The 15100-nt window shown below is 41.9% G+C and overlaps 2 protein-coding genes across 2 annotated transcripts in view; one reads left to right on the top strand and one right to left on the bottom strand.

Moving 5' to 3' along the window:
• The window catches only part of gpc5c (glypican 5c), a 213226-nt gene that overhangs the window by 194256 nt on the left and 3870 nt on the right, over nt 1–15100 (bottom strand). The gene's annotated exons all lie outside the window — the stretch shown is intronic.
• Nucleotides 4872–15100, top strand: part of nyap2b (neuronal tyrosine-phosphorylated phosphoinositide-3-kinase adaptor 2b) — a 29498-nt gene continuing 19269 nt past the window's right edge. The window contains exons 1-2 of the mRNA XM_077515163.1: nt 4872–5727; nt 11629–11823. Of these exons, the coding sequence (XP_077371289.1) occupies nt 11645–11823 (179 nt within the window). The 5' untranslated portion in view covers nt 4872–5727; nt 11629–11644. The remainder of the gene's footprint in view (nt 5728–11628; nt 11824–15100) is intronic.

Below are 15100 nucleotides of genomic sequence, written 5' to 3'. Positions count from 1 at the left end.
AGGTTGTTTTGCACACACACACACGATTCTTTTTTTGTTTTGTTTTATTTTGACAGTAACAATCAGCTGAGCGTGGTAATAAACAACTTGAAGCCTCCTTTTAAAAAAAAAAAAAAAAAAAAAAAAAAAAACAATAGTTATAAATTAAATTGTTGCGAAGGCCACAATATTTGTCACTGGAATATCAACAACACAGCGGATTGTGTTTTTCTTCATGAGTATCAGTAAATAATAATCACGGAAGACAAGCAAAGCCTCCAACAAGAAGATGGAACTAAATATCTTACTTCTGTGTTGTGTTATGCGATACCAAACGTCAATCTTCCGAATATTGCATCATATTGCAGTCGAGTAATATTAGAGCACTGTGTGCTGGGTTATTGCAAGCAGATATGAAAGACGGAGCGGTCATAAGGTGCTGCACATTAATAGTCCGAGAGGGAACCTTCTGCTCCATTGCTCTTTGGGCAGGGACGCGAGTGGCGGAAAAAAAAAAAAGCCCGTCCTGCATCTTTCATGAGAGTCTGACATGTTCACATGCCACACAGCCTCACCATCTGTCCAGCCCCGCTCACCTGTTCGGGAAACGCAAGCAAGCCTCTCGGGCGCCGTCAAGGGTCACAATTCCACCACCCCCGAGTCACAAACCACAATTGCGCACATGCCAATCAGTAACACACCTAATAAAACATTCATAAGCTGATCCTGTGCCGTATGTGTCGATGTCTGTATCTTGTGTGGTGACTAATTGATTGCTTTAATGGCTTTTATGGACTTTTCATTAGCCTGTAACAGCAAACGGATCGATCAACGCAACATCATTTTAAGCGTGAGTGAACTTAACACGAGGCGGCCGCTCCGGGGCACATTAGAGAACTGTCATAAACGACAGTGTGTTCTATCAAATAGTGAAAAGATATAGCTTGAAGGTTTGTGAACAACAACGTGATTGTCATGACTAGGGTCATGTAATGGTTGTTTACTGTCATGACTAGGGTCATGCAAGGGTTATGTTTACTGTCATGACTAGGGTCATGCAAGGGTTATGTTTACTGTCATGCAAGGGTTATGTTTACTGTCATGCAAGGGCTATGTTTACTGCCATGACTATGGTCATGCAAGGGTTTTGTTTACTGTCATGACTATGGTCATGCAAGGGTTATGTTTACTGTCATGCAAGGGTTATGCTTCCTGTCATGACTAGGTTCATGCAAGGATTATGCTTACTGTCATGACTAGAGTCATGCAAGGGTTATGTTTACTGTCACGCAAGGGCTATGTTTACTGTCATGACTAGGGTCATGCAAGGGTTATGTTTACTGTCATGACTATGGTCATGCAAGGGTTATGCTTACTGTCATGACTAGGGTCATGCAAGGGTTATGTTTACTGTCATGCAAGGGCTATGTTTACTGTCATGACTAGGGTCATGCAAGGGTTGTTTACTGTCATGCAAGGGCTATGTTTACTGTCATGACTAGGGTCATGCAAGGGTTTTGTTTACTGTCATGACTAGGGTCATGCAAGGGTTATGTTTACTGTCATGACAAGGGTCATGCTTATTGTCATGACTAGGGTAATGCAAGGGTTATGTTTACTGTCATGACTAGGGTCATGCAAGGGTTATAGTGGCTGTATATTAACTACAAATACCGTGATACTTGCGTAGGCGTATCGGGAGACAAAGTATCGCGTTTTATCACGATATCGATATAGTGTCACACTCCTAGTACATATGTATCAGAAATATGCAGATAAAAGATTTCACACTTGATGGGTAGGCAGACACCCCAGAGACCTAATTATTTGTACAATAAAAACAAAAAGTCATAACGCCAGACATGATCTTCAGTCTTTTATCCATCGATAAGACTCGGTTTTCTGTCTTTTGATCATTTTGCGAAATCTCAACCTGGCCCCCCATGAATTTGAATACAGCAATCCATGCATTCACGAATGTGTATTCAAATGCCTTTCAAGCATGTATTAAGTGAGTGTGTGAAGTGAAAACGAAAATTCATTGACTCCCACTTCACCCTCCGTCCCCGAGGGAGTGTCCTCCACTGTTCACAAAAACAAAGTGCTGTTGTGTGCATAGGTGGAACAATTTGTTTAACCCCGTTCACCCCTCGGGATTCCCTCACTGTCTGTGTTCATTGAACTCCGAAGGGGATCTAAATGCACACATGGGCCGCGCGCGGAGGTCAGGCTGCATTCTTTGTGCATGCGAGCCGATTTGGTCGCGACGCAGCCGCCTGCTTTGTGTCTGGCAAATCGACCACATTGCTTGGAAAAAGCAGAAGAAAAAAAAAGGGGATGACTACTTTTTGTCACTGCGTTTTACAGCACTCGGATTATAGCAATTGGCTATTTTTAGCAAGCGGCATGTCATGAGACGAGCGTTTGAACCACCGACGACACTGATGGTCTAATTTGGGACTCTTTGCTCCCGCGATGCTTCAGAACTGGAACGTTGGCTCAAACTTCAAACCGATTTTGGACATTTTTAACATGACGGATCATTTTAAAGAAAGACCCTTATATCCCAATATAGCATTTTCGATGAAAACTGCATGAAATCTTTGGCAATTTTCTGATTCTGATCATAAAACGGCCACGAGAAGGCAGACGATACTAGTGTTGGCTACCGTCGCGAATATCAATACCTTGAAATAAGGCCAGATATCGAACTGATACCGCTAACTCACCCATCTCTTAAAAAACAAAAAAGAAAAAAACAAAAATGGAGAAGAACAGAGATGCACTGGGGAAATTTATGAATGAATGTGCAGTATTGATTTTGACGCCGCTGTATCGATACGTGTATTGTAAAGAGCACCGCAATGACGTGTACTCCTGAATCGAGCACATCCCTAATGTCTTTGCATTTTTTGTATTTATATTAGAGAACAAAAGTAAATTACCTGTTTCAAAACAAATTTTCTCTAATTTTGTGGTTGTGGAAATAGTATATTTGTGTCTTAATGTTTACTGTTGATCTCATCTGGACTCGGACCTTTGAGACTCGGACTCAACTTGGATTCGGACCTTTCTGACTCGGACATTTGTGACTCGGACTCAACTTGGACTCGGACCTTTGTGACTAACTTGACTTGGACCTTTTGTGATTAGTATTCGACTTGGTCTCACACCTTTGTGAATCAGACTCAACTTGGACTCGGACATTTGTGGCTCAGGCTCGAATTGGACTCGGAACTTTGTGACTAACTCGACTTGGACTCAGACCTTTGTGACTCGGACTCAACTTAGACTCGGACCTTTGTGACTAACTTGACTTGGACTCGGACCTTTGTGACTCAGACTCGACTTGGACTCGGACCTCTGTAATTCTGACTCAATTTCGACTCGGACATTTGTGACTCGGACTCGACTTGAACCTTTGTGACTCAGACTCGACTTGGATTCAGCCCTTTGTGACTCAGACTCAACTTGGACTCGGACTCAACTTGGACTCGAACTTTGTGACTAACTTGACTTGGACCTTTTGTGATTAGTATTCGACCTGGTCTCACAGCTTTATGAGTCAGACTCGACTTTGACTCGGACATTTGTGGCTCAGGCTCGAATTCAACTCGGAACTTTGTGACTAACTCGACTGGGACTCAGACCTTTGTGACTCGGGCTCAACTTGGACTCGGACCTTTGTGACTAACTTGACTTGGAATTGGACTCGGACATTTGTGACTCGGATTCGACCTTGACTCAGATCTTTGTTACTCTCTTGACTTGGACTCGATAATGGTGGACTTGACTACAGCCATGCATGACTGAATTTTCAATTCAAATTTACACACATTTCTTTGTTTTCCACCATAAAGCTATCATTTTAACATTTTTTGGCAGTTTTTTTTTTCTTTTCTTCCCAGTCTCTCAGTTAACGGGTATTCAATCTATTACTATAGTAATAAAACATTTTTGGTTTTACAGTCCTTTACTGTTACAAATTGATGGTATTTTGTTGTATTTTTTTTATTTTTTTACTGTTTTTAACAGTGATTATGTCACTAATTTTTGTCAGACATTTTTCTACTGCTGTACCTTCAGACAGAGCGGGAAAGTGAAGGGGCCAGGTTAAGAGAAATGGAGGGAAGGGTTGATGAAAACAACAGATCTCTGCCTAATCCTTTTGTGTCCACTGTGTTAATCCGTCCGAGCAAAGCCCACCCCACCACGGACTGCTTAAAGCCCACCACCCCCTCCCCACCACCACTCTTGTGCATCATGTATAGTAGGCATTCCCACCACATAAACAATCCAACATGTTGTACAAAGCCCCCCCAAAATGCGTCCCCCAGACAGCTTGCTGCTGCAGGCGCTAGACAGTTCATGCAACTCAGGTTCAACTCTTCGCCTGCTTTAATCCCGTTCGCTTCCGAGGCCGGCGGGAACGAGCCTCTCATTTGCACGTCTCACTTTGTTTGCATATGCAAACATATTTGAAGGTTGAGCCAGGATGCCAGCGTGTGCATGCAGAACCAAATGTGGATCTTTTGTTGTTGTTGTTTTTTTTTTTTTTTGGGGGGGGGGGGGGGTGTTTTTGTTTTGCTGCTATGAATGGAACAAATGCACTTGAGAGCAACACGGTACATTCGCAGCAAAGTATTTTTGTGTCTCGGTCTTGTTTACGAGCTGTAAAGGAGGTGGGGGGGGGGCGACAGGGGATGGGGGTGGGGGAAATATGAAGGCGGGAGTGGTGGTTGCCAGGGGAAGAGGAGGTTGAGTCTAATGAGGTCACGCCCTGGCAACCCAATTTGGCTCCTCCTACTCTGCTCCCCATCTCTCCACTCAGGAGAGGAGGACCCCTCCCCCCCCCCACCACCACCACCCCCCTTCCTGACAGATCTCTCTCCATGGTGCTGAAGGCAGAAAAACACGCTGGAGCTCCAGTTACAGTACTACGGCACTCAAGAGAGGAAACACAAAACCAGAAAAAGCGCACTTGCGATCGCGCGTAATGAGGAGCTGAAGGCGCCCGGTGAGGGGAGATGGCGTTAAGAAGCGGCGAAAGGGAGGAGAGGTCCGGAGGATGACGTCGTAACGGAAGGTGGCTACAGTAAGCGGTGGGCGTGTTCTTGTTTTGATCCATCACTGGGAAGCCCGCTGTCATCTGTTCCCGGCACAGACTTGACAGTCCAGACCTGAGAGGACCGGCTGGGGACTTTATACCTGGAAATCCAAACCTCTCTGGATGAGGATTCCTTTCATCATGTGTGACACTGCGGGAGATTTGGTGCATTTCAGTCCAAAGGATTAAATTAAAAGACTACCGAGCATCCAGGCTGGAAGCGCGAGCGGCATTCGAGGCGAGAGCGCGTGTTTTGTGTCATGCTCGCGGCGGCGGTGTTGGCGGTGGCGGGTGCGGTCTGCGGCTCCGCCGCGTCTTCCTTCCTTCTCTAGCATGTGCTGATGTGCCGAGCGGTAAAGCTGGCACCTGGCTGGGAGTTTGGCGCCCGTCGGGAACCGGAGGGGGTCGGATCTCCCCTGGGCCTCGTACCCAATGGACCAGTTCCTCCTGAGCCTCATCGCGGGTCACAGGGACTCCATCTAGCAAGCCCAGCTATTGGACCGTACAATGGATGGATTTGTCTGTGGATTTAAGGGGAATCGTGCACTGGTGCTCCAGCAAAGGTCAGAGTGTGTTCTGGAGGTGCCAGCGGAAGACAGAAGATACACTGGTCAACAAACCAGCAAGGACACAGGGCCACTGTAAGTACAGTATACCTACAACAAGTACCAATAGCAGGTAGTGTTGGACGATATGGCCAAAAAAATAAAATATATTTTTTTTTTCCCAGTCACTCTGGACGATTACGATTTTAATCCAAGTAATCAACCCAACATGTATTTATTCAAAAATAAATCCTGTGCAACAATAATGTATTCTGATTTTAAATCAGTTTTAACGCAAACCTATCTTTCATAGCTTGAGCAAAAAATAGCTATTCATATCTAGTGCATAACTTGGTTAAATATCTCAATTATGTCGTTAGTAACTATTGTAAAAATATCTTATAAGGCACCCATCTAGCATTGGACCACTTGTGCAAAAAATTACAACTTACAATAATGTTTGGATATAACAAAACTTCCTTAAAACAGCTTTTAATAATCCAAAAGAAGACAAGAGTGTATTTATTTATGTGCATCTCAATTTCTTAGATCATTTTTAACAATTTGTTTTTAAAAAATAACGAATTAATCAAATTAAGGTGATTTATTTCCCAGCCCTAATTTCAATGTATCAGGTACTTGCAACGGCGGGCGATACTACGATCACGAACAAAATATTAGAAATTGGAAGAATAAAAAATTGGCATTAATTTCATGTAATGTCAAGGAAAAAATGCTGTATTGCGATATATGGATCTTTCATTGATTTTTTGGGGGGGTGAAATGTACTAGTGGTATCGGTACTAGGGATGTAACAATATCCAAACATCACTATATGATATTATAACGATATGAAGGTAATAAGATAATTATCATGATATTGTGGGGGCGTTGGCGATATTTAAAATAGATCACAATATTGTAAAAAAATAAAATAAAATAAAAAAATATAAAAAAAGAGCACAATATTGTGCTTTTGTACATAAGAGCAATGCATATAAACCACCTACAATCTCTAATAACAATATTGAGGCACTTGCTTGCTAATACAAGCACACATTGATCACTTCACAAGCAAATTAGGTTCCCCTTTATCTAACCATTAGCATAGATTTTAAACATAAAAGGCCAAAACATCCCTAATGAAAATTTAATTGCGCTAATAAAATAGCCACTAGAGGGTGCTAGAACTGCACAAATGGAAATCAACCTGACTTTTTTTTTTTTTTAAACAGATGTGTTCCTTTTAAATATTGTGAACATGACGACGACGATATTGTGCAAGTTTTAATATCACGATATCACGACATTGCCCTTATTGTGACATTCCTAATCGGAACTCAAAAGTTCAGCACTTGTATCAGTCAGAGGAAGTGGTATCGAACATCCCCGTTAAAATGCATGCAAAAGTTTGCATTTTCCTCTTTTGGATAAATGCAAAACATCACATTTGAATCCGCCTTCCAGGTGCGCGCGCGCTCTCGCTCGCGAGGCGTGAACGCGAGCACGCGCGCATCCCGTCAGCCGGCTATTGGCCTTGCAATCTTTTTGACATTGTGTCCGCAAAATCTCCACGCCGGCCTTTCTCCTGTCACGCGGTTGCCTGGAAACAGAAAGTGTGTGCCACTTTCATTTACATCTCAAGCAAAGTGCACATCTGTGTTCCAACTGTTGCGGCCAACGTCAACTGGGGCGCAGTCAGAGGCAGAAGAAGTATTTAAAAAAACAAGAAGAAGAAAAGAGAGAGAGATAGAGAAGAGTGGGCGGGGGCGGTGGGAGGGAAATTAGGTTGCACTGAGGTAAACGGGTTGGCGAATTGACAGGTTTTATGGAGATGAGCAAATAAGAAGAGCATTTTACATTGATGAGTTATGGGAGGACAATCCAACGTGAAAGGCTGGGCTGATGAAAACAGTGTGATAAACAAGCGGACTCCGGCGCAGAGCGCCGCGGCGGGCTTACGGGGGATTAGGCAGTCGGGCTTAATTCAGCTCAAAACGCCGTTTGAACTGCGCCTTGCCGGCGCCGCCATCCTTCACACGTTGAACTCGTGTCCTTTGAAAGGGAGTCATATTCCGATTTGCGACATGTCTTCAATATGCCTGCTCATCAGCGATAAGAGAAAAAATAAATAAAAATACCTCGACATCTTTAGGGCTTCGTTGACCTGGTTTGCACTATGAGACGCCGACTGCCTCCCTTGCCGCTCTAGAATGTGTGCCAAAAAATATGGCGTTAAAATGTGTAGCGGCAAGCGGGTGAACCCAACGTTGGATTCATTCGTAGACAGACAAGGTAGACGGATGATGATGTTGGGCAGACAATGGTCGGCCTCCCGATTGGCCCTGCAATCTCCATCTGGCTGCCCTCCAAGTACCCCCCCACATACCCACACAAACATACATAGTTATCAGTGACCCCCACCCCTCCCCCCTCCCAGTGCTTCTCCCACACGTAAACAAGCATGAGTCTTAGGCTCATCTCAAAACAGCGACCTACATAATAAAAGCATGAGCTGTCTTCTCGGCTGCCGTGCCGACGTCTTCCCAATTCGCGTTCACCCCGACTCAACTCTCAACGTCCTCATTAGCTACGACGGCTGAGAAAGAAAGAACGTGAGAATGGCGTTCATGCCGTTTTGGTCGCACGCACATCCGCGCTATGTCGCAATGATGCTGTCGGTAATAGTTTTTTTTTATAGCAAGAAACAACTCCAGCGCAGACTATTTTTAGACATCAAATGCAAGACGATTGCGCGCGCATGCAAAACCACGCACTGCAGTCGAGTAAAAATTAATCCGTGCTGCTCCCAGGAGAATTAAATTTTCTCGTCGGAGCCCACGACACATTTTCTTACAGATGAAAGATCCTTTTTTTAGTTCCCCAGCTTGGTCAGAGCAGGTGGTTTCAGCCAGAGAATGTGCAAGCATCACTTAGAAAAGCAACAGACGTATCGGATACTGTTACAGTAGGGATGTTCAAACTTTTTTCTTCGAGGAAATGAAATTTTAATTTATCAAACACACGGTAGTACTTTAGATACATGAAATTTCCCCACAAAAAGCAATGACAATTTAAAAAAACTAAGACCTGTGTTTCCCCAGATCAAACTGCAAAAAATGAATGCCAATTTTCAAATTTTGTCATTTCTAATTTCTAGATCTTGATTGTAAAATGGCCACATGGGGACAGCAGATACTGCTTGGGCCCTAACAACAACAACAACAACATCAACGATAATATCTACAGATATAATGCTCGGGCCCTAACTAGAGCTGCAAGCAGCTACGAAGGGCCCTCGCAGCCTGGGGTACTACAGTCTGGAACACTGGTACAGCTTCGCATCGCGAAATGATGCCGGGTATCGTCACGATGCTGATACCCAGGGCTGATCTGACTAGCACAAAAATAAATAAAACAGCCCTAGTATTTTGTCTTTGACGAAAAGATGGTGATTGGTTTGCTCTTTACTGTAAATGAATTAATGGGCTGCTCCCTTCAAAGTGTGGGCTGTTCTCTTGGGGTAAGATGGGGTGAAATAATAATTAAATAGCACCGCATCTGACCCAAAAAGACATCGGCCCACCGGGCATCTGCCCTGTATCCAGCCCTCATACCTGGTTTTGCTACCCGCACATCCATATATTTTACAGTTTGTTTGTTTGCAAAACTGCTTTCTAGATGGCAAATTGTTTATGATTTTATAAGATTTTGAGGTGTTGAGACCCTGTAACACACGAGAAAATATCCCCCCCTGTACCAGACAACAGCTGAATTTCTACATTTAGAACAAAAACACAAGCAATCTGTCATAAGTTGAGAATTTTTCAAAGCAGTTACTTCATAAAGTGTAGGAAACCATTTTGGATTGTAAAAATTATCATTTTTTTTCCACACTATAGTGTGATGAAGAGAAGTGTCACTTGTTTAATTGTAAATAGCTCATTTGCATATGTGCATATTTAGAAAAGCTCTACAACAACCTTTATGAAGCTACTTCTTGGGAACTGATTAATGCGAAGGGCTACCATTATGATGCACATTTCTGAAATATGTTCAAATGGCATTAAATTATGGTATTATTAGGGACTGACCTATTTAATTATCTGATATTAGCTCTTTTAAAATAGTCAATCAGAAAAACAAAAATAAACCCTCACTTATTTTTACATTTTTGTACATATGATCCTCAAACACCTCTTCCTAAAAAAATAAATAAAAATAAAATAAATATTGGTCGGTCGGAAATCGGTGAAATTTTCCTAATTGTTTTCATTTATTTTTAATTATTATTAATCAACCGATTAATAATCACTTACCGGAATTTTATTCTGCCAAGAATCAAAATCGGTATGAGGCAAAAAAAAAAATATATATATATATATATATATATATATAAAAATCTATAGCCATCGTGCTGTAATCATAATTAGTAATTAATGGTATTATTCATTTAATGTGAAGACATTGATCATGTTAATAATTTCTCATAATAAATAATTAAACAGATCAATATCTAAATGCAGCATTGAAATGAATGCTGGTGTTGGCATTTTGAAATGATCACGACTTCAACATTTTACAATTGTCCCATCACTGGTGAGTTATTTTTAGATCAGAGCCCGTGGCTTACGTTTTTGACCCCTGGTCAACATTACATAAAACAAATGTATTAATTCATTTGCTCCCAATAACGTGTAAATACGTATTATTTTTTAATGTTTTAAGTGTCCCAAAGACGTCTTTATACGTTTTTTGTGTGTTTTTTTTATTTTTTATGCTAGAGCATACAGAAGGCTTTGATGCAGCCTCTCAACTGCAAAGAACGGTTGCAGAAATGGTAATTATTACACAAACGGCCAGCAGGTGGCAGCAGAGCAAAGGAGATCAACCAGGGCCATCTAGAATAAAAGCTAACTTACTTAGAGTTGTGAATAATTTGTGACTTACTTAGTATTTTAAATAGATTTGTGAAAACTGATGAAACTTAGCTCTCTACTAATGCTAATTGCTGCAAAATGGAAACAGATAGAAACACTTTGGGGTTTTTTTGTCCTAATGAAAGAAGAGACATGCGGTACGGTAGTCGAGTGGTTAGCATGTCCGCTTCCCAGTTCTGAGGTCTCCGGTTCGAGTCCAGGCTCGGACCTTCCTGGGTGGAGTTTGCATGTTCTCCCCGTGCCCGCGTGGGTCTTCTCCGGGTACTCCGGTCTCCTCCCACATTCCAAAGACATGCATGGCAGGTTAATTGGGCGCTCCGAATTGTCCCTCGGTGTGCTTGTGAGTGTGGATGGTTGTTCGTCTCTGTGTGCCCTGCGATTGGCTGGCAACCAGTCCAGGGTGTCCCCCGCCTACTGCCCAGAGCCAGCTGAGATAGGCGCCAGCACCCCCCGCGACCCTTGTGAGGAATAAGCGGTCAAGAAAATGGATGGATGGAAAGAAGAGACTTGAATCTTTCTTTTGGTAGGTTCCATGCTTTTATAGCAATTGAACACAATATTCTGTGGGCCTTGCAAAATCAGTCAAAATCCAGTAAAACAGCCGGGAGCGAACGGGACTACTTCTGTGAAAATGGCTGGGAGTGAATGAGTGAAAAGTAGCATTTTGAGTATGCACCGCGGGCCGCATAAAAATGGATGGCGGGACACAATTTGGCCCCCAGGCCATAGTTTGGACACCATCGTCATACAGCAAAAGTCAAAATTCAATAGTAGATGACTGACTGTTTGCATCCTGCTATAGTTGTTCATGTGTCGACTGCATGTACTGCATGTACATGTCACATGATATCAAGAGGATGTTGCAATCCTCCAAAGAAACAGACATGATGCAAAGCTCATCACGAGCACGAACGCTCCACAGTAACCGTAAGAAATACATCTATAAATAGCTCAGCTATCTTTGGTTGACTTCTCACCGAGGATGACCTTGAAAATTGAAGGTTGAAAGAAGAATGTGTTCAGGCCCGTTAATCACCCGCTTGTTTTGCCTTTCCAGCGGAATCGTTTGAAGAATGATGAGCTCCAAGGAGGAGGAAACTATACGCTTCTTCCAGTATGTCGAGGAGAATGGACTGAAAGCCTACAACGGCCTGCTGGCTCAGAACCTGGACCATGCCAGGAATGAGAAGAATAGGATATACCTGCAGGAGAAAAACGACAAGAAGAGAAAACAGGAGGAAGCCATAAGGAGGTAGGAAGATTATTTGATGCACACGCAGCAGATTACAAGTATGTACGTCCATTTGGGGGTTTTAAGGTGATTGCATGAATGAAGTATTAGCCATTGTCCTGCTTCTGAAGAGGTCACTGGGTTCACAGCAGGAAGCACTTGTAAGAAGTGGGCCAAGTGGCCGCAGGGTCCCTGTGGCGCAGGCGGTTTGCCACATTTGGAGGATTGCAAGTACAAACTATGCCCACCCATCATCTATGGAGGATAATTAGTTTTTCACTTTTAGATTTATTTGGGACTTGGATTGAGGTCAGCACTGCTCCATTTTTTTTTTTTTGGGCGGGGGGATCTTTTAGAATTAAGAAAAGAAGGGAGGGCCGTCACAAGAAGTGTTTTAGGACGCAATCAGCCGAGACCTGCCGTCATTTGTGGAGGTCAAACTGAAAAGGGAGAAGAAGGCTGTCGTTACTTTGCAACCTCTTTAGCAGAGGTGGGTAATCCAGGTGCAGGAAATAAAAACCCTGCCACAGTTTGGCTTTAGTCACAGGAGGTTCTACTTGACCGATTGGTAAGTAACTTGTTTACCTGCTGGTTGATTAGATGCACCTGTGGCTAAAGCCAAACTGTGGCAGGGTTTTTACTTCCTGGACCTGGATTACACACCTCTGCTCTTTAGTATATGTGCACACATTCCGAATATGAAACATAAAAGCGGAACGTGCTTTAGAGGTAAGATCTTTAGCCCGAGCCCGACCCGGCCCGAAATTCGGGTCGGGCCTAAAATGTCAATCATTACTTTAGTGTTGGTGATCAGTTTGAATGCATTATTATTTACTGATTTTATGTAATTTTATTTTTCCGTATCATATGGTTTGAAATTGTCTGTCAAAAAATGTTTATAGTTTAATTAAGGATTTAATTTTATTTTTGAATTTCAGATGCAATTTTAATTTTTTCTGTTACAGTTAATAAAGCTATTCTTTGTTGTACGTTGGTCCATATTTCTCTTTTTTTTTTTTATTCTCTTATATGTTAATACGGATACAGTGTTATGCAGAGGTGTGCTTATAAAAATTTTATAGACAAATGATACCATTTATAGTCGCGTGGGGGTGGGCGCGAGATGTTTGATTCTTACTCGGGGGGGCATGACAGAAAATAATTGAGAAGCACTGGTGTAGTGGAAGTCATCACATTTCGTAGATCACTGAAATCAATTCATTTGCGTTGTCACACACAGACGCACAATCGAGGGTGGAAGGTGGTCTCCGAAGTCCCACTGTACATCACCCAAAAGTGAATATTTTGCATTTTCTTATAGATATACTTTGCGCGCATCAAGTCTGTTTTTGCTTCTGTAATGTAGACCGCTCACCTCACCTGCACTGAATTTAAAAGGAATGAGAAGAGCCGCTTGGATTGGCTGGGAATCAAATCATGTGTTCACTCCCACAAGGGTGCAAAATTGCAAATGCACATGTCTAACTGTGCGCATCTACAAAAACACCAAACGAAAGAAAACTCCACCCATGTGCACAGTTAAGACTTCATTAAAATAGGGTTCAAAAGCTTTACCAGGCTTTATAGAGCAGTGGTTCAGTGCAAGGCTAACTACTAATTTGGCAGACCGGTTTGCGCCACGCTCACTTTAAAAACTTTACATCTGCTCAGACCACATCTAACGTTCATGGTAGACCACAGGTATTATGTGACGTATTTCATTCATAAATATGAGAAGAGTGTGAATAAATGCCATGTTCATATGAAATGAGCGGGAATGTTTCAAAAACATTTAAAAAACATTTGTTTCTGAAATGTTTTTTGTTTGTTTTTTTAAATAGAAATTGCCCTTCCTTCTTGTTGTTCTTCTGTGGCTAACTGATATTGGTCCTTCCAGGAAACCAATGTGAATCGATGATGGCCACATGATTTGATTGATTGAACATATAAACATACAAACAAACAGCAGAGAAATAAAAGTTAAAAAAGAAAAGAAAAGAAAACACAAAAAACAAACTCATCATAGCTTACATGTTCAAAAGGGAGTAGGAAGAAGTTAAAAACTTATCTAGTCCTACCCCTTATACATTATACATTTAAACTTATTTCATTATTAATACAATACTAGGTTAATATTTTTAAAAACAAGATGATGCGTGCATTATCCAGCAACATATGTACATGACATTTCTAGACATATACCATAATACATTTATAAATCATATACTCATACTCATTATATACAATTTTCATGCTCTTATTTGACATAAGTATTTTTTTTTAACTTTGCTTTTAAACAATTTTTTAAACTCAACAAGTGAGTCACATCTTTTCAAGTCAATTCCCAAATTATTCCACAAATTAACACCTTTTACAGAAACACACCTTTGCTTAATATTAGTTCTTGTTTTGTTTTTTCTTTTTGTACACACTTGTACCCTTATATTTGATTTGAAGGTTGCTTCCACCATCTAACATGAGGGCCCGAAGTGCACTCAAATCTCCAGTTTTGACACACAACTAAAGATTAAATAATCACCCCAAGGAACGGTTACTTGTATGTCAAGGCACCACTGTACTATTTTCCTATTATCCAAGACTTTGTTAAGTGTCCCATGGCGTTACAGCAAGAGCAAAGAAACGTTCAGTAAATAGTTGAGAACAGGAGAATGTACATCCATTCACGTTGGTAGAAATGGTAACGTTTTTGACTTGTAGCACAATTTAATGCCTGATGACAACACATTGACGTCAAAACAGTTGTAAAAGAATTCAAGGGAAACAACAATAGCCTGTGACGAGACCACGTGATAATGAGTGATAGAAACAATAATGTGCTTCCACAGCTGACATTGTTCTAATCTAAACAGTCACATTTCAACTGTCTGTACTGTACTGTATTACTCATGCACCAGAAAGGAGCGGATGGCGATTTGGTGACTGTTCCAGGACAAGACGATGCCCGCGGAGAATCGTTTACCGTCCTGTTACCCTTGCACTGTCTTTCAACTGTTGCCCAATACTGAAATATTCATAGGCAGTCACTAGAGGAAGGGTCTAAAAAAAATAAATAGATTTTTCATGAGGCATATGTAGGTCGATTAAATGACCCTGTGTGCCTCCACCCCCACAAATCCCCCCAACCCGTTTTTTTTTTTTTTTTTTTTTGGTAGCTGACTGAGAATGAATGAGAGAGCGAGTACTCACATGTAAACATGGCTATCTGAGAGCACGCGTGTGAGGAAAATAGATACATTGTCAGCGTGAGGGAAAAGATAGAAAGCATGCATGGGCGGGG

This window comes from Festucalex cinctus, chromosome 1 (genome assembly GCF_051991245.1).
Source record: "Festucalex cinctus isolate MCC-2025b chromosome 1, RoL_Fcin_1.0, whole genome shotgun sequence".
Lineage (NCBI taxonomy): Eukaryota > Metazoa > Chordata > Actinopteri > Syngnathiformes > Syngnathidae > Festucalex > Festucalex cinctus.
This window is presented reverse-complemented; position numbering and strand designations above follow the sequence as displayed.